At 33.9% G+C, this 16,070-nt stretch overlaps 4 protein-coding genes across 4 annotated transcripts; 3 read left to right on the forward strand and 1 right to left on the reverse strand.

Annotated features, from left to right (window-relative positions):
• Window positions 1-552: 552 nt before the first annotated feature.
• Window positions 553-3,262, forward strand: LOC21397947 (peroxidase 27). The gene is made up of 4 exons (XM_024169304.1): window positions 553-777; window positions 1,393-1,578; window positions 2,145-2,310; window positions 2,853-3,262. Exons 1-4 carry the CDS (start codon window positions 553-555, stop codon window positions 3,260-3,262), a joined length of 987 nt encoding a protein of 328 aa, XP_024025072.1.
• Window positions 3,263-5,752: 2,490 nt separating this feature from the next.
• LOC21397948 (NDR1/HIN1-like protein 26) lies at window positions 5,753-6,561 on the forward strand. The gene has a single exon (XM_010089778.2). It carries the CDS (start codon window positions 5,801-5,803, stop codon window positions 6,482-6,484), a length of 684 nt encoding a protein of 227 aa, XP_010088080.1. The 5' UTR covers window positions 5,753-5,800; the 3' UTR covers window positions 6,485-6,561.
• Window positions 6,562-7,313: 752 nt separating this feature from the next.
• LOC21397949 (probable UDP-3-O-acylglucosamine N-acyltransferase 2, mitochondrial) lies at window positions 7,314-10,686 on the reverse strand. The gene is made up of 10 exons (XM_024169275.1): window positions 10,436-10,686; window positions 9,979-10,186; window positions 9,742-9,818; window positions 9,169-9,218; window positions 8,726-8,790; window positions 8,558-8,609; window positions 8,411-8,481; window positions 8,210-8,276; window positions 7,991-8,062; window positions 7,314-7,769 (listed from the first exon to the last, which is right to left on the reverse strand). Exons 1-10 carry the CDS (start codon window positions 10,593-10,595, stop codon window positions 7,701-7,703), a joined length of 891 nt encoding a protein of 296 aa, XP_024025043.1. The 5' UTR covers window positions 10,596-10,686; the 3' UTR covers window positions 7,314-7,700.
• Window positions 10,687-13,209: 2,523 nt separating this feature from the next.
• LOC21397950 (cysteine-rich receptor-like protein kinase 10) lies at window positions 13,210-16,047 on the forward strand. Its single transcript, XM_010089780.2, has 7 exons — window positions 13,210-14,018; window positions 14,141-14,257; window positions 14,339-14,496; window positions 14,603-14,813; window positions 14,904-15,138; window positions 15,498-15,648; window positions 15,745-16,047. The coding sequence occupies exons 1-7, from the start codon at window positions 13,223-13,225 to the stop codon at window positions 16,045-16,047; spliced, it is 1,971 nt and encodes a 656-aa protein (XP_010088082.2). The 5' UTR covers window positions 13,210-13,222.
• The last annotated feature ends 23 nt before the right edge of the window (window positions 16,048-16,070 follow it).

Raw genomic sequence — 16,070 nt, forward strand, 5'->3', positions numbered from 1 at the left:
ACAGTTAAATTTATATATATTCGCATTAAAAATTTTATAGTACGTGATATATAATTACTCATATTGTAGATTAGTCCGTTTAAAAATTAATATAATAATTAAAACATAAGTGCAACTGATGGAGCAAAATACAGTGACAAAGGGGTTAATAAACAACTTGACATTCTTCATTCAAATGAAACAGATATTAAAAAAGATGCTATGAGCTATATACTGGTTGCACAAAGTAATACTTCGTACTAATTAAATTAATGTACAATTATTGTCCTTATCTTACCTAGAATATATGCGAATTTTTGAACAGGTCCGACAATTGAAGAGCCAAGATTTCGCCTAATTATTCGATGAACATCTAAGACAAACAAAAAAATTAAAAATAAAAATTGTTAAACGTGGGCAAGTAACGACAGCAATCTCTGTGTGACACAGGCTTAATTAGTGGGTTTAAGGCCAAATATAAATTGATGCTCTTATTCATCAGTGTCTCAGTACTAATATCAAAAAAAAAAAAAAAAAAAAAAAAAAAAAAAAAAAACAAAACTGCTCTGAGTTATGGCTTTTGCAAAACTTCTATTATGTTTCCTTTTCAAATTAGTGCCATTACTTTTTGTCCTTCATCACGGCGCAAGTGCACATGGCTTGAAAGTGGGGTTTTATGCAAAGACATGCCCCAGAGCAGAGGCCGTAGTTAAGGAGATTATGGTGGAAACTTTGAAAGTTGCACCTTCGCTTGCTGGTCCTTTGAATAGGCTGCATTTTCATGATTGTTTTGTCAGGGTAATCTATTAATGACACATCTCTTTCTTAATATGTTGAGATCACTGCATAGTGTATTGTAAATGTTTCGTTATAAGGTCACTTTTTTAACATTAGTAATTAATTTTTATACAACCACATTTACAACCAGGAGCGGAGCCACTTGAGCTGCCCCCCTGGGTCCAAGTGGCTCTTTTATACTTTAGCCCCAAAAAAATTTTCTTTTGCACTTTTCCTTTTAAATTGCCCCCCCTCAAATTTTATAATTACAGGTTTTTACATATGTTTTTAAAATATTTTCTGAATTCATCCAAATTTAATTCTTTCTAGGGAAATTTTATTAATATCATACTTATAAAACTTTTTAAAATAATATATAAATGTTGTCTTTTAAGTACTAATAATTTAAACTAAAAAATCTAAATAAAAGCAAAAATTAATTATACTACCATTTTAATTCATAATTTTGTTGACTTTTGTTGACTTTAAACTTTACAAAGTGATGGAATACTATTAAGAGTTTCAAACTATCTGCTGAAGAAATAAAAGAAAAAAAAATATAGACCTCACGTCCCTAAAAAAAGTTTTTGACTCCGCCAGTGTTTATAACCACATTTTCTTTTCCCTCTCTTACAGGGTTGTGAAGGTTCAGTGTTGTTAAATTCTCCAACTGGTCAAGCTGAGAAAAATGCAGCTCCAAACTCAGGCCTCAGAGGATTCCAAATTATTGACAAAGTCAAGACTGCCTTAGAGAAGGAGTGTCCAGGAGTTGTTTCGTGCGCCGACATCTTGGCCATAGTAGCCAGAGATTCAGTGGTCGCAGTAAGTACTAATTATTACTTAGACTTACTTAAAGCTATTTTGACTTTCTGAATTTAAAATTATTTTTAAAATTTTATTTAATTTATTAATTTAAATTAAAATGTGAATTTATATGAGAATTTTTTATTGTAATAAAAAAATTAAATATGATTGTGTGTAAAAATTTCTTACTGTAACAAAATTTAAATTCTAAACTCAAATCGATAAAATAAATAAAACTTAAATGTGTTTAAATAATATATTAAAAGTGTTTCTATTTAAAGTTGTGACTTTTTAAAAAAAAACTCTTATAAATATAGGTAAAAATTTTATTTCAGTATTTTCACGAGATATTATAAACTTAATTCAAATATTTTTATTGATTAATACACTTTATTTTCAAGAATTTTTATTGCTTAATCAAAAAATTTTTAAAAATGTGATTTCAAATATGTATTGAAAGCTATAACTTTTACTTGGCTTGCTCTACTGATTAAAAATAAAAGCTTTGCTAGAAACGGGGCATGATCATGATATAATGTGATCAGAAACTAAGTGAGACATTATATCATATATCACGACTTCAGATGTCTGGACCATACTGGGAAGTTGAAACCGGAAGAAGAGATGGAAGAGTTTCCAACATAACAGAGGCCTTACAAAATCTATTATCACCTTTATCAAACATTACCGTATTGAAAGCAGGCTTTGCAAGAAGGGGATTAAGCGTAAAAGACCTTGTGGTACTCTCAGGTATACACGGTGGCGGAGTCAGATTTATATTTGAGTGGGAGCATATACTAAATCTTTTGTCTTGAAGAAATAAAAAAGTGCGATATTTAATGAGGGTGTATATAAAAAAAGTGTATTTCAACGAGATAAAACAGAAAAAATCACAAATTTTTAAAGATTATTTTAGAAAAATAATAAAACCTTGGGGAGCGGCTGCCTCGGCACTGAATATATATATATATATTATATTACATGATGTAATTTTAATACTTATTTTAATATTTATTCATCAATTAATATTAATTTTTTGACCATTAGATATTGATATGACAGTTGTAATAGAATTAAATAGTTAATCAAAAATATTTATAACAATTAACAATATTAAATTTTTATTACAATACTATATCATTAAATTTTTATATTTAATAGTAATTACGGATGGAAAAATAACTATTAAAAAGCTTATCGATATATTATATACCTAATCATAAAAATGCACAATACATATACATTAAACGTGTACATGAATTTGAGCCTTTTCTTCTACCTATGTCTTCCAGGTGGACACACCATTGGAACTTCACGCTGCTCTGCCTTCGGCAACCGTCTCTACAACTTCACCGGAAAGGGCGACACCGACCCGACGTTGGATCCGGAGTACATTGAGCAACTGAAGCTAAAATGCAAGACAGGAGACCAAAATTCGCATGTGGAGATGGACCCTGGAAGTTTCAAGATCTTTGATGTGAACTACTACACTCTTATCAGCAAGAGAAGGGGCCTATTCCAATCGGACGCCGCTCTTCTCGACGACGCTGAGACAAGAGCTTACGTCCTTAGTCATGCCAACACCTACGGGACATCCTCTTTCTTCAAGGACTTTCGTGTTTCCATGGTCAACATGGGAAAGATTGGAGCTCTTACCGGCACGGAAGGAGAAGTCAGGAAAGTCTGCACCAAGGTTAACTGAAGATTTGTTTGAACTAATAGAGCTATTGATGGTCAATTAGAAGAAATGCAACTGTATTATGATCGAGTGAAATCTTCAACTTTTCCTTTCTTTTCTTTTCTTTTTTTTTTTGCTCCTTTTCTGTACCTCAGAATAAATGCCATTTGGTATATTGTTTTAACTTATTCCAAAGAAGTTTGTTGTTGATCATCTTGTACGACAAATCCGTTACTCGGAAGATGGAACAGTAATTAAACAAAAGTACTTTGAGGATCCAGGTGGGACTACTTTTCAAAGTTGCGAGCCGCACCTCCGGGAGCCAAATAGCATTGCTCGTTACAAGCCTTTTGAAGTACTTGGTTCAAATGTTAAAAGTGTTTAATTTGTTGTCATATAAAACTAAGTTATTACTTTTGGAGCATTGAAAGGGCTTCATTAATGAATTATATATTCAATATTTCTTCTTCCGTTTGAATGAAAAATGTCGTTAGAGTAACTGATAATATGGTCTTTTATTTCGCTGCTTTTGTGTGAATTCTGAAGAGAGCCTCCGCAGGCTGCTGATGCAGTCGGTAGGTTATTAGTCTTAATTGAAGTTAATAATGATTAGTTAATCGTGAAAAATCTAAAAGATAATGTTGTCATTTAGTAGTGGAAAGTCGTGATTCTATGCATTAATTAATTGACTATTCTTTAATCTATAAAACGGTGTTTAAGAGACAAATAAATTAAATCTTTTTATAAAACTTCTCGAGTTTCTTAACTCGTATATATGTTTGAGCGCGCGAACCTTGATTGCATATATAAAATAGAAAACAAATGAACACGTACTTTGTTAATTAATTACACGTGTCTTAACACGTAAGGCATCCATTAACGAGAAGTACCCAACATCATCAACATCAAATTAGAACTAGTTTGTTAATTAATTATTCAAAGAATTTAAGTATTTAGGGCGGTTAGGAGAGTTTTGCTTTTGTTTTTGCAAGAGAAGTAAAAGTTGCGACTTTTTAATAAGTGCTTGCTTCTGGAATAAATGAGCTAATTAATATGTAAAAGTAAATTTTAAATTTTCTATTAAGCAATAAAAGTGTTGGAATAAAGTTTATAATACCTTAATGAAACTCAGGTAAAAGTTTTTAAAGTCTATTTAGAAGTATCGTTTTGTGATTTTGATTGAAAATTTTTGTAAGCATTTTGACAGATTATCTAAACGTTTTCAAAAGTAGCTTCTAATAATAAGTCAAAAACAACTTTTAAGAAGCCCTCCTAAATTATAAAATTTCACTGCCAATTGTTAACCGGCTTATTAATAAAACCAAATCGATCGCAGCTCTCTTTTAATTGTTCTTCCTTAGACACATCGGCTGTGTTTGGAGTTGTTTTTATTTTCGTTTTTCACGTTTTTCGAGAAAGAGAAAATGAAAATGGAAGAGAAACGGCGTTTGGCACAATTAAAGACAAAAAACGGAAATGAAAATGATTTTTTGGTTTAGTGTAAAATGAGAGAGAAATGGAAAACAACTTTTAGTCATTTTTCATTTTTTGTTTCCGTTTTCTCCTCTCTCAAGTAGAGAGAGAGAGAGAGAGAGAGACATTAATGGATTTTTATACTGAAAATAATATATTGAAAACACTGCCAAACACATTTTCAAAAATGATTTATGTATGAGATTGAAAACGTTTTAATTTCCATTTTCGTACAAAAAAATAAAATCATTTTGAAACGAATTCCAAACGCACCCATCAATTCGTAAATATGCTTCCTGCAGTACGGAAACCTTTTAGGTAATATGCCTCAGTATCGGACATTATAAAGTCCAAACTTACATCATGATGAACATGCATATCAAAATCATTAGCGACTGAAATTCCAGAAGTACTAGTATAACATTTTAAACCTTGTTTGGCGGAGCTTCCAGGGCCCCAATTTGCGTTTAGAAAATGTTTAGATGATCTACCATAAGATCTTTAGCGCTTCAGAAGAACTTCTATGTCAAAGACATTAGATCTTTAAACTTGTATAAGAGTTTTAATAAGACATAATAGACTTTATCCTAATAATTTTATTGCTTATTGAAAAACTTTAAAGTCATTTTGATCAATAAGATGTGGTTTCAAAGACTTACGAAAAGTCTGTAGATTTTGTTTCTCATCTTCCACTGATTAAATGTAAAAGCAAAAACTCTACAAAATGAGCCCATAAACTTTAATCATCTCTTAACCTAGCTAGCCCACGCAAATTAAGTAATTAAAGCAAATTAAAAAAAATACACTAATAGCCAAATGCACATGTAACATGTACTAAAGTAGGTTGCGTACGTATGTAACCAAATTGATCATGATGATGATATTACAACAACAGTAGTGAATGTGATCCCTTATTCCTTTCTTTCCCATGCAAAATACCTAAACTTCTCCAACGTCCCTTCTCTTCCCCGCCACCTTCCTCACTAACTCACTTATAATACACAAATCTCCCCCGTAGAAATAAAAAAAACGTCTGTCCATGTTCACAATCACCACAAAAGTACTCCCATTTTCTCCGCTGTCAAGAAAATGCACTCTTCCGGCCAGGACCGAGTACTCCCGATCCAATCGGGCCCCGAGTCCCGACCGTTGAAGCGCCACCACACGCCCCGATACTACGCCCACCGGGTCAAAGAAAGCCTCACCACCCGGGTCTCCAAGATGATATGCGCCATCTTCTTGGGCCTTCTCTTCATCGTCGGCTTCATCACTTTCATTCTCTGGCTCAGCCTCCGCCCCCACCGGCCCAGGTTCCACATCCACGAGTTCTCGGTTCCGGGCTTGGGCCAAGAATCCGGGTTCGAGAACGCCCAGATAACGGTCAACGCGTCGGCCCGGAACCCGAACCAGAACATAGGGATCCGGTACGACTCGATGGAGGGGTCGGTTTATTACCGGGACCAGAAGATCGGAACAAAGCCGTTGATGCACGAGCCGTTTAGCCAGGAACCAAAGAATACGACGGTGATCGACGGCACGTTTAGTGGGGCCACGTTGACGGTGAGCAGCCAGCGCTGGATGGAATTCACGAACGACAGGGCGAGAGGGATGGTGGTGTTTCGCCTGGAACTGACGTCCATGATTAGGTTTAGGGTTTCGTCGTGGGAGAGTAAGCGCCATCGGATGCATGCCAACTGTGACGTCGATGTGGGCCCCGATGGACTTATCTTGCCCGGTTCTAAGAATAGGAAGTGCCCTGTCTATTTCGCATGATTTGGATCTTGTGTATTTTTTTTTCTATTTTTTTCTATTTTTTTGCTTTTATTATGTTTTAAGATTATTGGGATTTAATTCGCTTGTATTTGTTGTATAATCATTCTATTCTCTTATAAATGATTCAATTTGTAATATCATGACTTAAACATGTCTTTATACTAGTTTTTAAGGGGATGTTTAGTTAGAGGATTCAAACTATGATTTGAATCATGATTCATGATTCGCTACAGTATTCTCTCACAAAAAATACACGTAAATAAAAAATAGTTCTAATCCATGAACCAAACGTCTCCTAAATGGTTTTATTTATAAAAGCCTCTACAGTGAGATCCTCTAAAAAAATTCGCCGGTAAAACACCTTGTTTTAAACTGTTGAATTAAATTTTTAACGGTCAGATCAATGCATGTTTGTATTAAAAATTTTACAGCACGTCGCATAGAACTGTTTTTTCTGCAATTCTGACTGTTGAAAAGTAATCCAACAATCAAAACAGAGTGTTGGTAGATTTTTTTAAGTAGTCTCACCATAGAGAGAGCCTTTATTTTTTTTCTCTTTCTCTGTCATTTCAAATGTGTCGTATAATTCTTTGATCTAATTTAAATGATTAATCAATTAAAATTGGTAAACCTAATTAAGAAAGAAATGACCAAAAGGAAAAAAGATGTTACTTAAGACCTTCAAGAGGAGAACCAAAAGATACGACTCATCTTTTTCTATTCTTCTATTCCTAGTCAATTTTTTATTATCATATACTTTCCATTCAAGTTTTTGGTTGCAAATAGAAAAGAAAATCTATCACAAAAGAACCATATATAACGGCTGGAAAACAACATGGTACAAAAGAAACTTGCCTTGGCCTTTTACGTGCAAATGAAGCAAGGAAGAAAAGTTAACAAGACAGAAAATACACACATGTAAAAGCTCCTAGTGCTTTATTCGCACATTTGAAAGATCTGGAACTTACCTAGCAAACTTTCTAACATACCACTGAAAGAAAAAGCAACTAAGACTGTTTACAAGGTATATAATTTAGAATTACGTACATAGGGTCTCGGAGAAAATGCAAAGACGGTGAAAAATTCGGCACAATCACAATTTAAAATGCCAGTTATCCTCTTTTTGCTCAGCAGATTCAAGTGCCCGACGAGCACATTTGACATTGAAAGGCTTTTAATATTTATCATAATCGGTCTAATTTGTTACCGATGATTCTCAAGGATTCTGTTTCTTTGATATCCGAGATTGCATGGCAACTTGCCTTCGCCACTCTTGAATTGGAACCTACATAGTAAAACTTAATCAACACTAGAGAAAACTAAAAAGATTCAAGCCGGAAAAATGCTCAAAATTGGGCCTACGCTTCATTCTTGGTATTTGGCACATATTAATATTTCTTTTTTGTTTTATTTTTTGGTTTATTAATAGTATCTTAAATTACCAAAAACAAAAAAGAGTAATAGTGTCTTTATTTTCTTTCTCACGAGAATAAAGGTGATACTTACCGCGGGAAAGCCTCCATAGTCACCAGGTTTTACAATATCCTTTGTGACACAACTAGTAGCTGCAAGACGGACCTGCAACAATCCATACTCAGTTTAGTAATAGAAGGTGAATACCAAACCTTATGAGTGAGATGATATTTTTGATCGCTTAACATTTTCTCTAACGAGACAACAAAAAGGCAAAGGCAGATAGAATGACTCCCGTAGTTAAGTGAGTACCTTTGATACGATAGAAACATGATCAAGGACTGCCACTCTTCCCCCCATAGTTACGTAGTCTCCTATCCTACAACAGATAAAGCGATAAAAGCAAATAACTCTTGGGCATAGCTGGGCCAAGTTGGTAATGTAAAGTGGGAGGAGAATGGAGGTAAAACTTTTCAAGCAGATTAATTGATGAAACCCGACGATATAACTTACGTTGCAGAACCTGCAATCCCAACTTGACCACAGAGCAAGCAATTCTTTCCAATAACTACGTTGTGACCTATCTGAATAAGATATCAGATATTGAATCATCCGCGCAGCCAGGATATGTAGATTAAGACTAGGAAAGTAGATGCCAACCTGAACCAAATTATCAATCTTTGAATGATTGCCTATTATAGTATCTCGCCAACTGCAATAATAGCATAAGCAATTATTGGTATGATTAATTGATTATGATATCCCGAAAAGAATGTGAAGGATAGGACAAGTTTATAAATGTATGATGAAAAGCAATACATGTCTCACCTGCCTCTGTCAATGCATGTATTAGCACCAATTTCCACATTGTTCCCTATCCTAGCATATAGCAGCTTTTCGATTCGTTTTTTAGTGGGCGAGAACAATGGGAGAAAGTTAGATACTTCAACTGATAATCTAACAGTTTAACAAATCAAGCAAAACATAAAACAAAATATACTAGTTCAACATCATATGTTCTCTCAATACAAGCTGGTGAGAATGTGCAGTGCAATAAAAATGTTAAATCCACGTATTGACATTTGACATGGAACTGATAAAAATATCTCTGTATCTGCAAGTCCATGATCACGTGATTTGTAGCCATTGAGAGACACGTGAAAAATGAAGTACAAAGAGGAAACTAAGAAGGATTCCAGAAAACTAAACAAAAAGTAAAGCAAATAACAGTAGTTAGGTTCAAATCTGATTGTTGAAGAAGCAGCACTTACTTGAGGCTTCTTTATCATAGTTCCATGCTCATCCACCAAGAATCCGAATCCTGCGGGTATAAACATGGTGCCAAATATCAGAAGAGAAGGTAATCAGTATATAGTTGCAACTGCTTTGACTTCAGTAATCAATTACTACGCATAAAGGAAGTGTACGAGTTGAAAAGGTCCATGTAAATTATAGTACATTGCCCATTAGTTAAGCAGATAATGTACACTTTCAAAAGTGAAAAGCTACCCAAGAGGTAGAAGTAAAGCAATCCTCATAGAAAGTATCTTTCAGATTTTAGCATAGCAAATTAAAGTTTGAGTAAAAGCGTATTTGGAGGCAGTTATAGATCTTGCTTTCAAAAACTGTGAATTGTACACTAGTTGGAACATATACAAACAAAAAAATTTGATTCATATCAACCTTGGTACTGTGCAAGCATATATTCAGACACATCTAGAATACAATAGATGATTGAGCCTTTATAATGAACGTCTATCAGATGCTAATTAACCAATTTTGTAATCTCTAGCGTTTTTATCAACTGCATGAAACTGAACCAAGCTTGTAATAATCTCTATTACCATCTTGACCGATGCATACGCCATTGTGGATCACACACAAATCACCTATAGTGCAATTAGAAAGGGTAACGTTATACCTGGGAAAATGAGGCAGTTCAATTATGAGCAAAATAAGTACAAGTGAAAATAGTAACTTCATTAAGAAAATTACACTAATGTAGATAGCAAGAAGAAGTAAATAAGACATCCGATTTAAAGCAAGTTTCCAATTATAAAGACCAGTATACTATTATATACCATATCTTTGTTGAATGGCCAATAGTAACAGAAGGTCCAACAACAGCTCCTGATCCAATATGAGCATGTGCACCCAAAACAGCTTTTGAATGAACGACCGCACCAACATCGACAACCGCTGTCGGGTCAATTCGAGCTGACTTGTGGAAAGTTCCTTCTCCATTGTGCCATCTCTGAAACTCGTTATTATTTGTTCCACCACCATCCTCTAATCTTGGAAATTCAGAGCATTTGCAAAATGCTAGTTAATTTGGAGTAGAACTCTACGAACTAAAAGCTCAGTGACCAACGACTGAAAATGTGCACTAAACGCGAAATTTGCTCAAGAAAAGTCCCACATAGACCATGTAAAGTAAAGACATTTTCTCAGATACATTTTCACAAACAGTTGTAAGGCATTTTTTTTTTAAATGAGTGGAGAATACCAACTTAGGCAAGAAAGGTCTCCAGGGCTCACCGGATGCCACGGAGCAGAAGAATGAAGCGTGAAAATGGCCGGCACGCCACAGAGACAACGCTCGGAAGTCTTGTTGCAGATATGAGTTGCCCAACATGAGACGAACGAGTGCAGAAGACGAGCCAAATGTGGAAGCAAATCTCGTAACAGTGAGTGCCATAACCCAAAAGAATTTGCCTTTTTAGTTCCCAAGACTAATGACAATTGTTCACGCAGATTTCTCTTGAATGTCGACGGAGTAGAAAACAAGCCTGCCACTAGAGTAAAGAATCCAACTGTTGTAAAAAAATAAAAAATAAAAAATAAAAAATAAAAAGAGAAACGGAGGTATTTTTCTTTATCTTTAGGGTTTGTTTTTTGGGTGAAAAATTTAAAAAAAGACAACTCAAATTATAATTTTATTTGAGTTCATCTTTTTTTAAGTTTAAATTCAAATTTAAACTCGAATTTAAACTCAAGTTTATGATTAAAACTCGAGTTCAAGTTTTCTCTTCAATTCGAGTTCAGAAATTCGAACTCAAATTAATGAATAATATTTTTTCTATTCTTAAAAATGCTATAACTTTTTCGTTTTAATTCTGATTGAAATGATTTTTGTTTCTATGCGTTGACAACGAAAAGGCGAATAAAACCCGACCCGTATACCATATTAAAATTTTTCATCAACATTAAGTTTTTATTAAAATACTATCTAAATACAAATTTAAGTTTTGACTCACTCAAACACAAACTCAAAAAGATTCTTATCTCAAATGTACACAACCAAACACAAACTCAAGTTACAAGTTCAACTCAAGTTATAACTCAAATTCAACTCAAGAATTATACTCAAGTTAAACTCTAAAAGAACAAATCCTTAGTATTTTTTTTTTCGTTTGAAGGGAGAAGTATAGTATTCTTTACTCTTCGAGTAATCGTCTCATTTTGGTTTCTGAATTTTTAATTTAGAATAATTACTTAATGAAATTTGATTTTTTACAGTTCTAATCCCTAAAAAATAACTACCATAGAAATTGTACTTTTACGGAAATAGTCACCTTAAATGGTTCTAGTTTTGATGAGTATATTTGCATTTAATGTAACCCTTTTTATAAAATTTTTAGTTATTAAGCAACTCATATGTGATTCTCTCTTTGAAATTTTATAAATTCTGTGTCAATTTTAATGTCACTGATTAAAACCGTATAAAAATATGCTGAAAGATTAATTTAGCAAAATTAAAAATTTAGGGACCAAAGTTATATAACGCTTATAATTTGAGAGGCTAAAAATAACCCCAAAAAATACAATTATAAATTAATATATTACACTAAAATTATATAGATAATTAAAGAGTCTACCCTCTTTGTGCCTGGGAGTTAGGTGTATTGTTACTTTTATGCAAGGTTAATTGTAGAGGTGGAGAGGAAGATTGAGAAGAATGAGGTAATCTAAAATACTTTTAGGCCAATTAAAACTAGCATAATTGGTACTATATAATGGATATTTGAGTTGCTTTAGTTGTACTTTTTTTTTTGTTGAAGTTCTGAGTTCAAATTTTCTTAGCAAAAAGTTGAGTTCAAATGTCATAAGATAGCAACATAATTATTAAGTAGTTCAATAAGAAAAGAAAATTAAAATGAAAAGTCAAAAACTAAACACTTAAAAAATTTGTGAGTTCCTCGAAAGAAAAACAAGATTTGATATTAGAAAAAAAAAAAAAGTTATGGCACTCTGGAAGGAAATTTCCAGGAACCACCCTTTTAATTATGCTTTTATTGAATGAAGTCCCACTATTTTTATTTTCTAAGTCAGTCAACTTGTCATTGTTAGAAGACTTTAATCCTCCTGAATTAAACACTTCATTGTAGATGCATTCATGTATCTTTTTGTTTTTGTTTTCCCTTTGTTTACCACAAAAAGTCAGCATCCATTAAGCGTTTGAGAGTTTAGAATCGAAATCATAATTTTAATTTAAATTTTTGTTTGTTTGTAAAACGTAAAAAATAGTTGCAAAAAATAAAAATAGTTTTTAAAAATTAATGTTATTTGTATGATTCTGATTTAAAGTTTGAATCCTTATGCAATATTTTAAATCAGAATCACTTTAAAAATAAAACAATCTCCCTTATTAATTTTGGATGATTTAAATCACTGATTCTGATTTTAGTTTCAGAACTATAGTTTGAACTCTAAATTTAAACTATAAATCATCATTTTAGTTTTAAAATTAAAATTATCATTTGAACCTGATGCGAAACGCAACTTAAATGAGCCATTCATAGTAACATGAACTATTCCTCCCAGCTTACATGTTTAAAATTATCATCACTTGTCGTATAGGAAAAAGCGGTAATTATCTAATTATGAATCGTAACTTAATAAGTTATGACCTATTAATTTCTATAACTAAAAATTGGCCTATCTACTTTCTTAAGCTTTTCATATTGACTTATTTTTTACTATTTCCGTCTAAACAATGGTAAGTGATTGATTTGAAACAATTGATCAAATGAGATTGAAGTATTTTGCATTATTTATACTATTTGCTATATTTATATAATTTGCTACACTGACTCAAAGTATTATCTTGAAAAATACACATGACTTGGATCATTCAGAGAACGTACACGGACGGTGACTGTCTGTAACCATTGAAGCACTCTTCCAAGAAGTTACCTGTAAATTGAAAGAAAGCATCCAAAAAACTTGACCCAAAATCAAACAGAGAAAAGTTCAGTTATACATAAATTAAGTACGCAATTATCTCTTACCATGATCAATGTTCTAGTCACCAAAACGCAAAATATGGACCATCTTCACGCTCTTGTGAAAACCAATATTCCTGTTCTTTTGCTTTCTTTTATTCTCTACGACCTTGCTTGTGGTTTTCCTAAAAGCCCTCCTTACAATTTCTGCTCAACCACAACTACTTACACCGAAAACAGTCCATTTCAGAACAACCTCATTGATCTGCTCCAAACTCTAACTTCAAATGCTTCTTCTTCCAAGTTCTACAACACCTCAAACGGCAACGACACGAATCACAAAGTTTACGCTCTTTACATGTGCCTCAACTACGTTTCGAGCGAGACCTGCCGGTACTGCATGACCCGGGCGTCGCAGGAAGACATCGGAAGGCTCTGTCCCAACTCAACAGAAGCCTACGTTTACGAGGAGTATTGCCAGCTACGATACTCCGACTACAACTTCTTCGGCAAGCTGAGTTTCTCGGAAAATCTTCCCTTAGCCAACGTGCAAAGAATTCAGGACCCGGAAAAGTTCAGCTCCGTTGTGAACAAAACGTTGAGAAGTCTCACCAAGTCGGCGGCTTTTAATGCTTCATCAAACATGTACGCTACAGGAGAAGCTTCTTATGAGGATAAAACGATATATGCCTTAGTTCAGTGCACTAAAGACTTGTCTCCATATTATTGTAGTAAATGCCTTCAAAGGGCAACGCAAGATGTCCTTCATAAGTATAATTATTCTATCGGGGCAAGGCTTCTTTGTCCGAGCTGTTATCTGAGGTATGAGTTGTACCCGTTTTACAAAAATGGATCTGACCCTATTTCTAGTCCACCAGATAATCATAACAAAAAAGGTAAGAAAATTGTACATACATACATACATGCATATATGTGTATGTATATTTCATGGTTTGTTTAGTACTGAAAAATAGGGAAGAATAATTTTGGGAGAACTAAATATTGCTTTGGAATGCAGGTAACGGAAGGAAAATATGGAAAATTACAACTCTTACTGTTGGATCAGCTTGCTTGGTGGTGGCACTTTTTGGTTCTTGTGCTTGCTATCATGCTGCTAACAGAAGAAAGACTAGAAGTAATTGTGTGCGTTTGTGTATGTGTGTGATATTTTATTTTAAATTTTTTTGCTAAACTGGAAATTTGATTTCTGTTATAGGAGATGATCAAGGTGTGTTTTGCCACAAAATATTCAAAAGAAATTATCCAAAAGATCAGGAGTTTCCCTATATTGACTTGACAACCATACACACGGCTACAAACTACTTTTCTGATTCAAATAAGCTTGGACAAGGCGGTTTTGGCCCTGTTTACAAGGTAGTAACAACTTCAACTTCTTTTTTAAGAAAGAAACTAGGAATCAATTTTCCTCTTGCGATGAAGATTTGTACTTTTTTTAAATACTATTCTTTTTTTTTTTCAGGGCACACTAAATGATGGAAGGGAAGTGGCGGTCAAGAGGCTTTCGATTGGTTCCGAGCAAGGCTCAGAGGAATTCACAAATGAAGTTCTACTGATAATGAAACTTCAGCATAAAAATCTGGTCAGGCTTTTGGGTTTTTGTGTAGATGGAGAGGAAAAACTGCTTGTTTATGAATACATGCCCAACAGCAGTCTAGATGTCATTCTATTTGGTTTGTAACATTGCCTTTTACTATAAAGTTCTTTACCTTAAGTAAAAAACTGAATTTATAACCCAAGTGTGCATTTTCTGTTCATGTTAGATAAGATGCGTGCAAAGCTCGACTGGAGTATACGTCTAAAGATTATTGGTGGAATCGCGAGGGGAATTCTTTACCTTCATGAGGATTCTAGACTCAGAATCATCCACAGAGACCTAAAGGCTAGTAACATACTGCTGGATTTTGATATGAATCCTAAGATATCCGATTTCGGAATGGCCAGGATTTTGGCAGGAACTGAAGGAGAAGCAAATACTACCACCATAGTTGGGACATAGTAACTGCTCTAACCCATTTAAGTTTTTTTTTTCTTCTTTTTTCTTTTTTGTTCTAAGGCTTTGTTTGGTAGGAAGGAAAGATATAATCTAGATGAGAAAAATAAAGAGGCAGGAAATGACCTTTCTCTCACTGTGTTTATGAATTCCCTCCTTTAATCCATCAATATTGAGACATTATATTTTAGGTTCTTTGGAAGACTTGAAATCTCTTACTCAATCCATTCATTCCTCCTTTCTCTCTTAACAAACAACCATAGGTCTTGATACCTAACAAGCTCTTATTTATAAATGCTAGTACTTAGCTTTTTATTTTTTTATTTTATATATATATTTATTTATTTTTTTGGGTGCAAAATAGTGGATACATGGCACCAGAATATGCTATGGAGGGGTTATACTCTATCAAGTCTGATGTTTTTAGCTTTGGAGTACTCTTGATTGAGATCATAACTGGAAGAAGAAATGCTGGCTTTCATCAAACAAACCGCGCTCCAAACCTCCTTGGATATGTGAGCTTTTCTGTCTTAAGTCCCATAGAACTTCCTCACGTATATATATATCATTGTCAAACAAATTCTAACCTTTTCTTTGTTCTTCATGTGCAGGCATGGCACGTATGGCATGAAGGACAAGTGCTGGAACTGATTGATCCACTGGTTGCTGATTCTTGCGACCCTGAGGAATTTCTAAATTATCTCCATATTGGATTGCTGTGCGTTCAAGAAGATGCATATGACAGACCAACTATGTCGTCTGTCGTGGTAATGTTGAAAGGTGAATCTGCAACTCTTTGCCAGCCCAAACGACCAGCCTTCTCCGCGGGGACATTTACACACCATTGTGAATCAGGTGTCAATTACAGTTGCTCTGTCAATGGTGTCACAGTTTCTGATGTTATGCCTCGGTGATATGCAGCTTATTAATACTAGAT

The sequence above is a fragment of the Morus notabilis genome, unplaced genomic scaffold (genome assembly GCF_000414095.1).
Source record: "Morus notabilis unplaced genomic scaffold, ASM41409v2 Scaffold457, whole genome shotgun sequence".
NCBI lineage: Eukaryota > Viridiplantae > Streptophyta > Magnoliopsida > Rosales > Moraceae > Morus > Morus notabilis.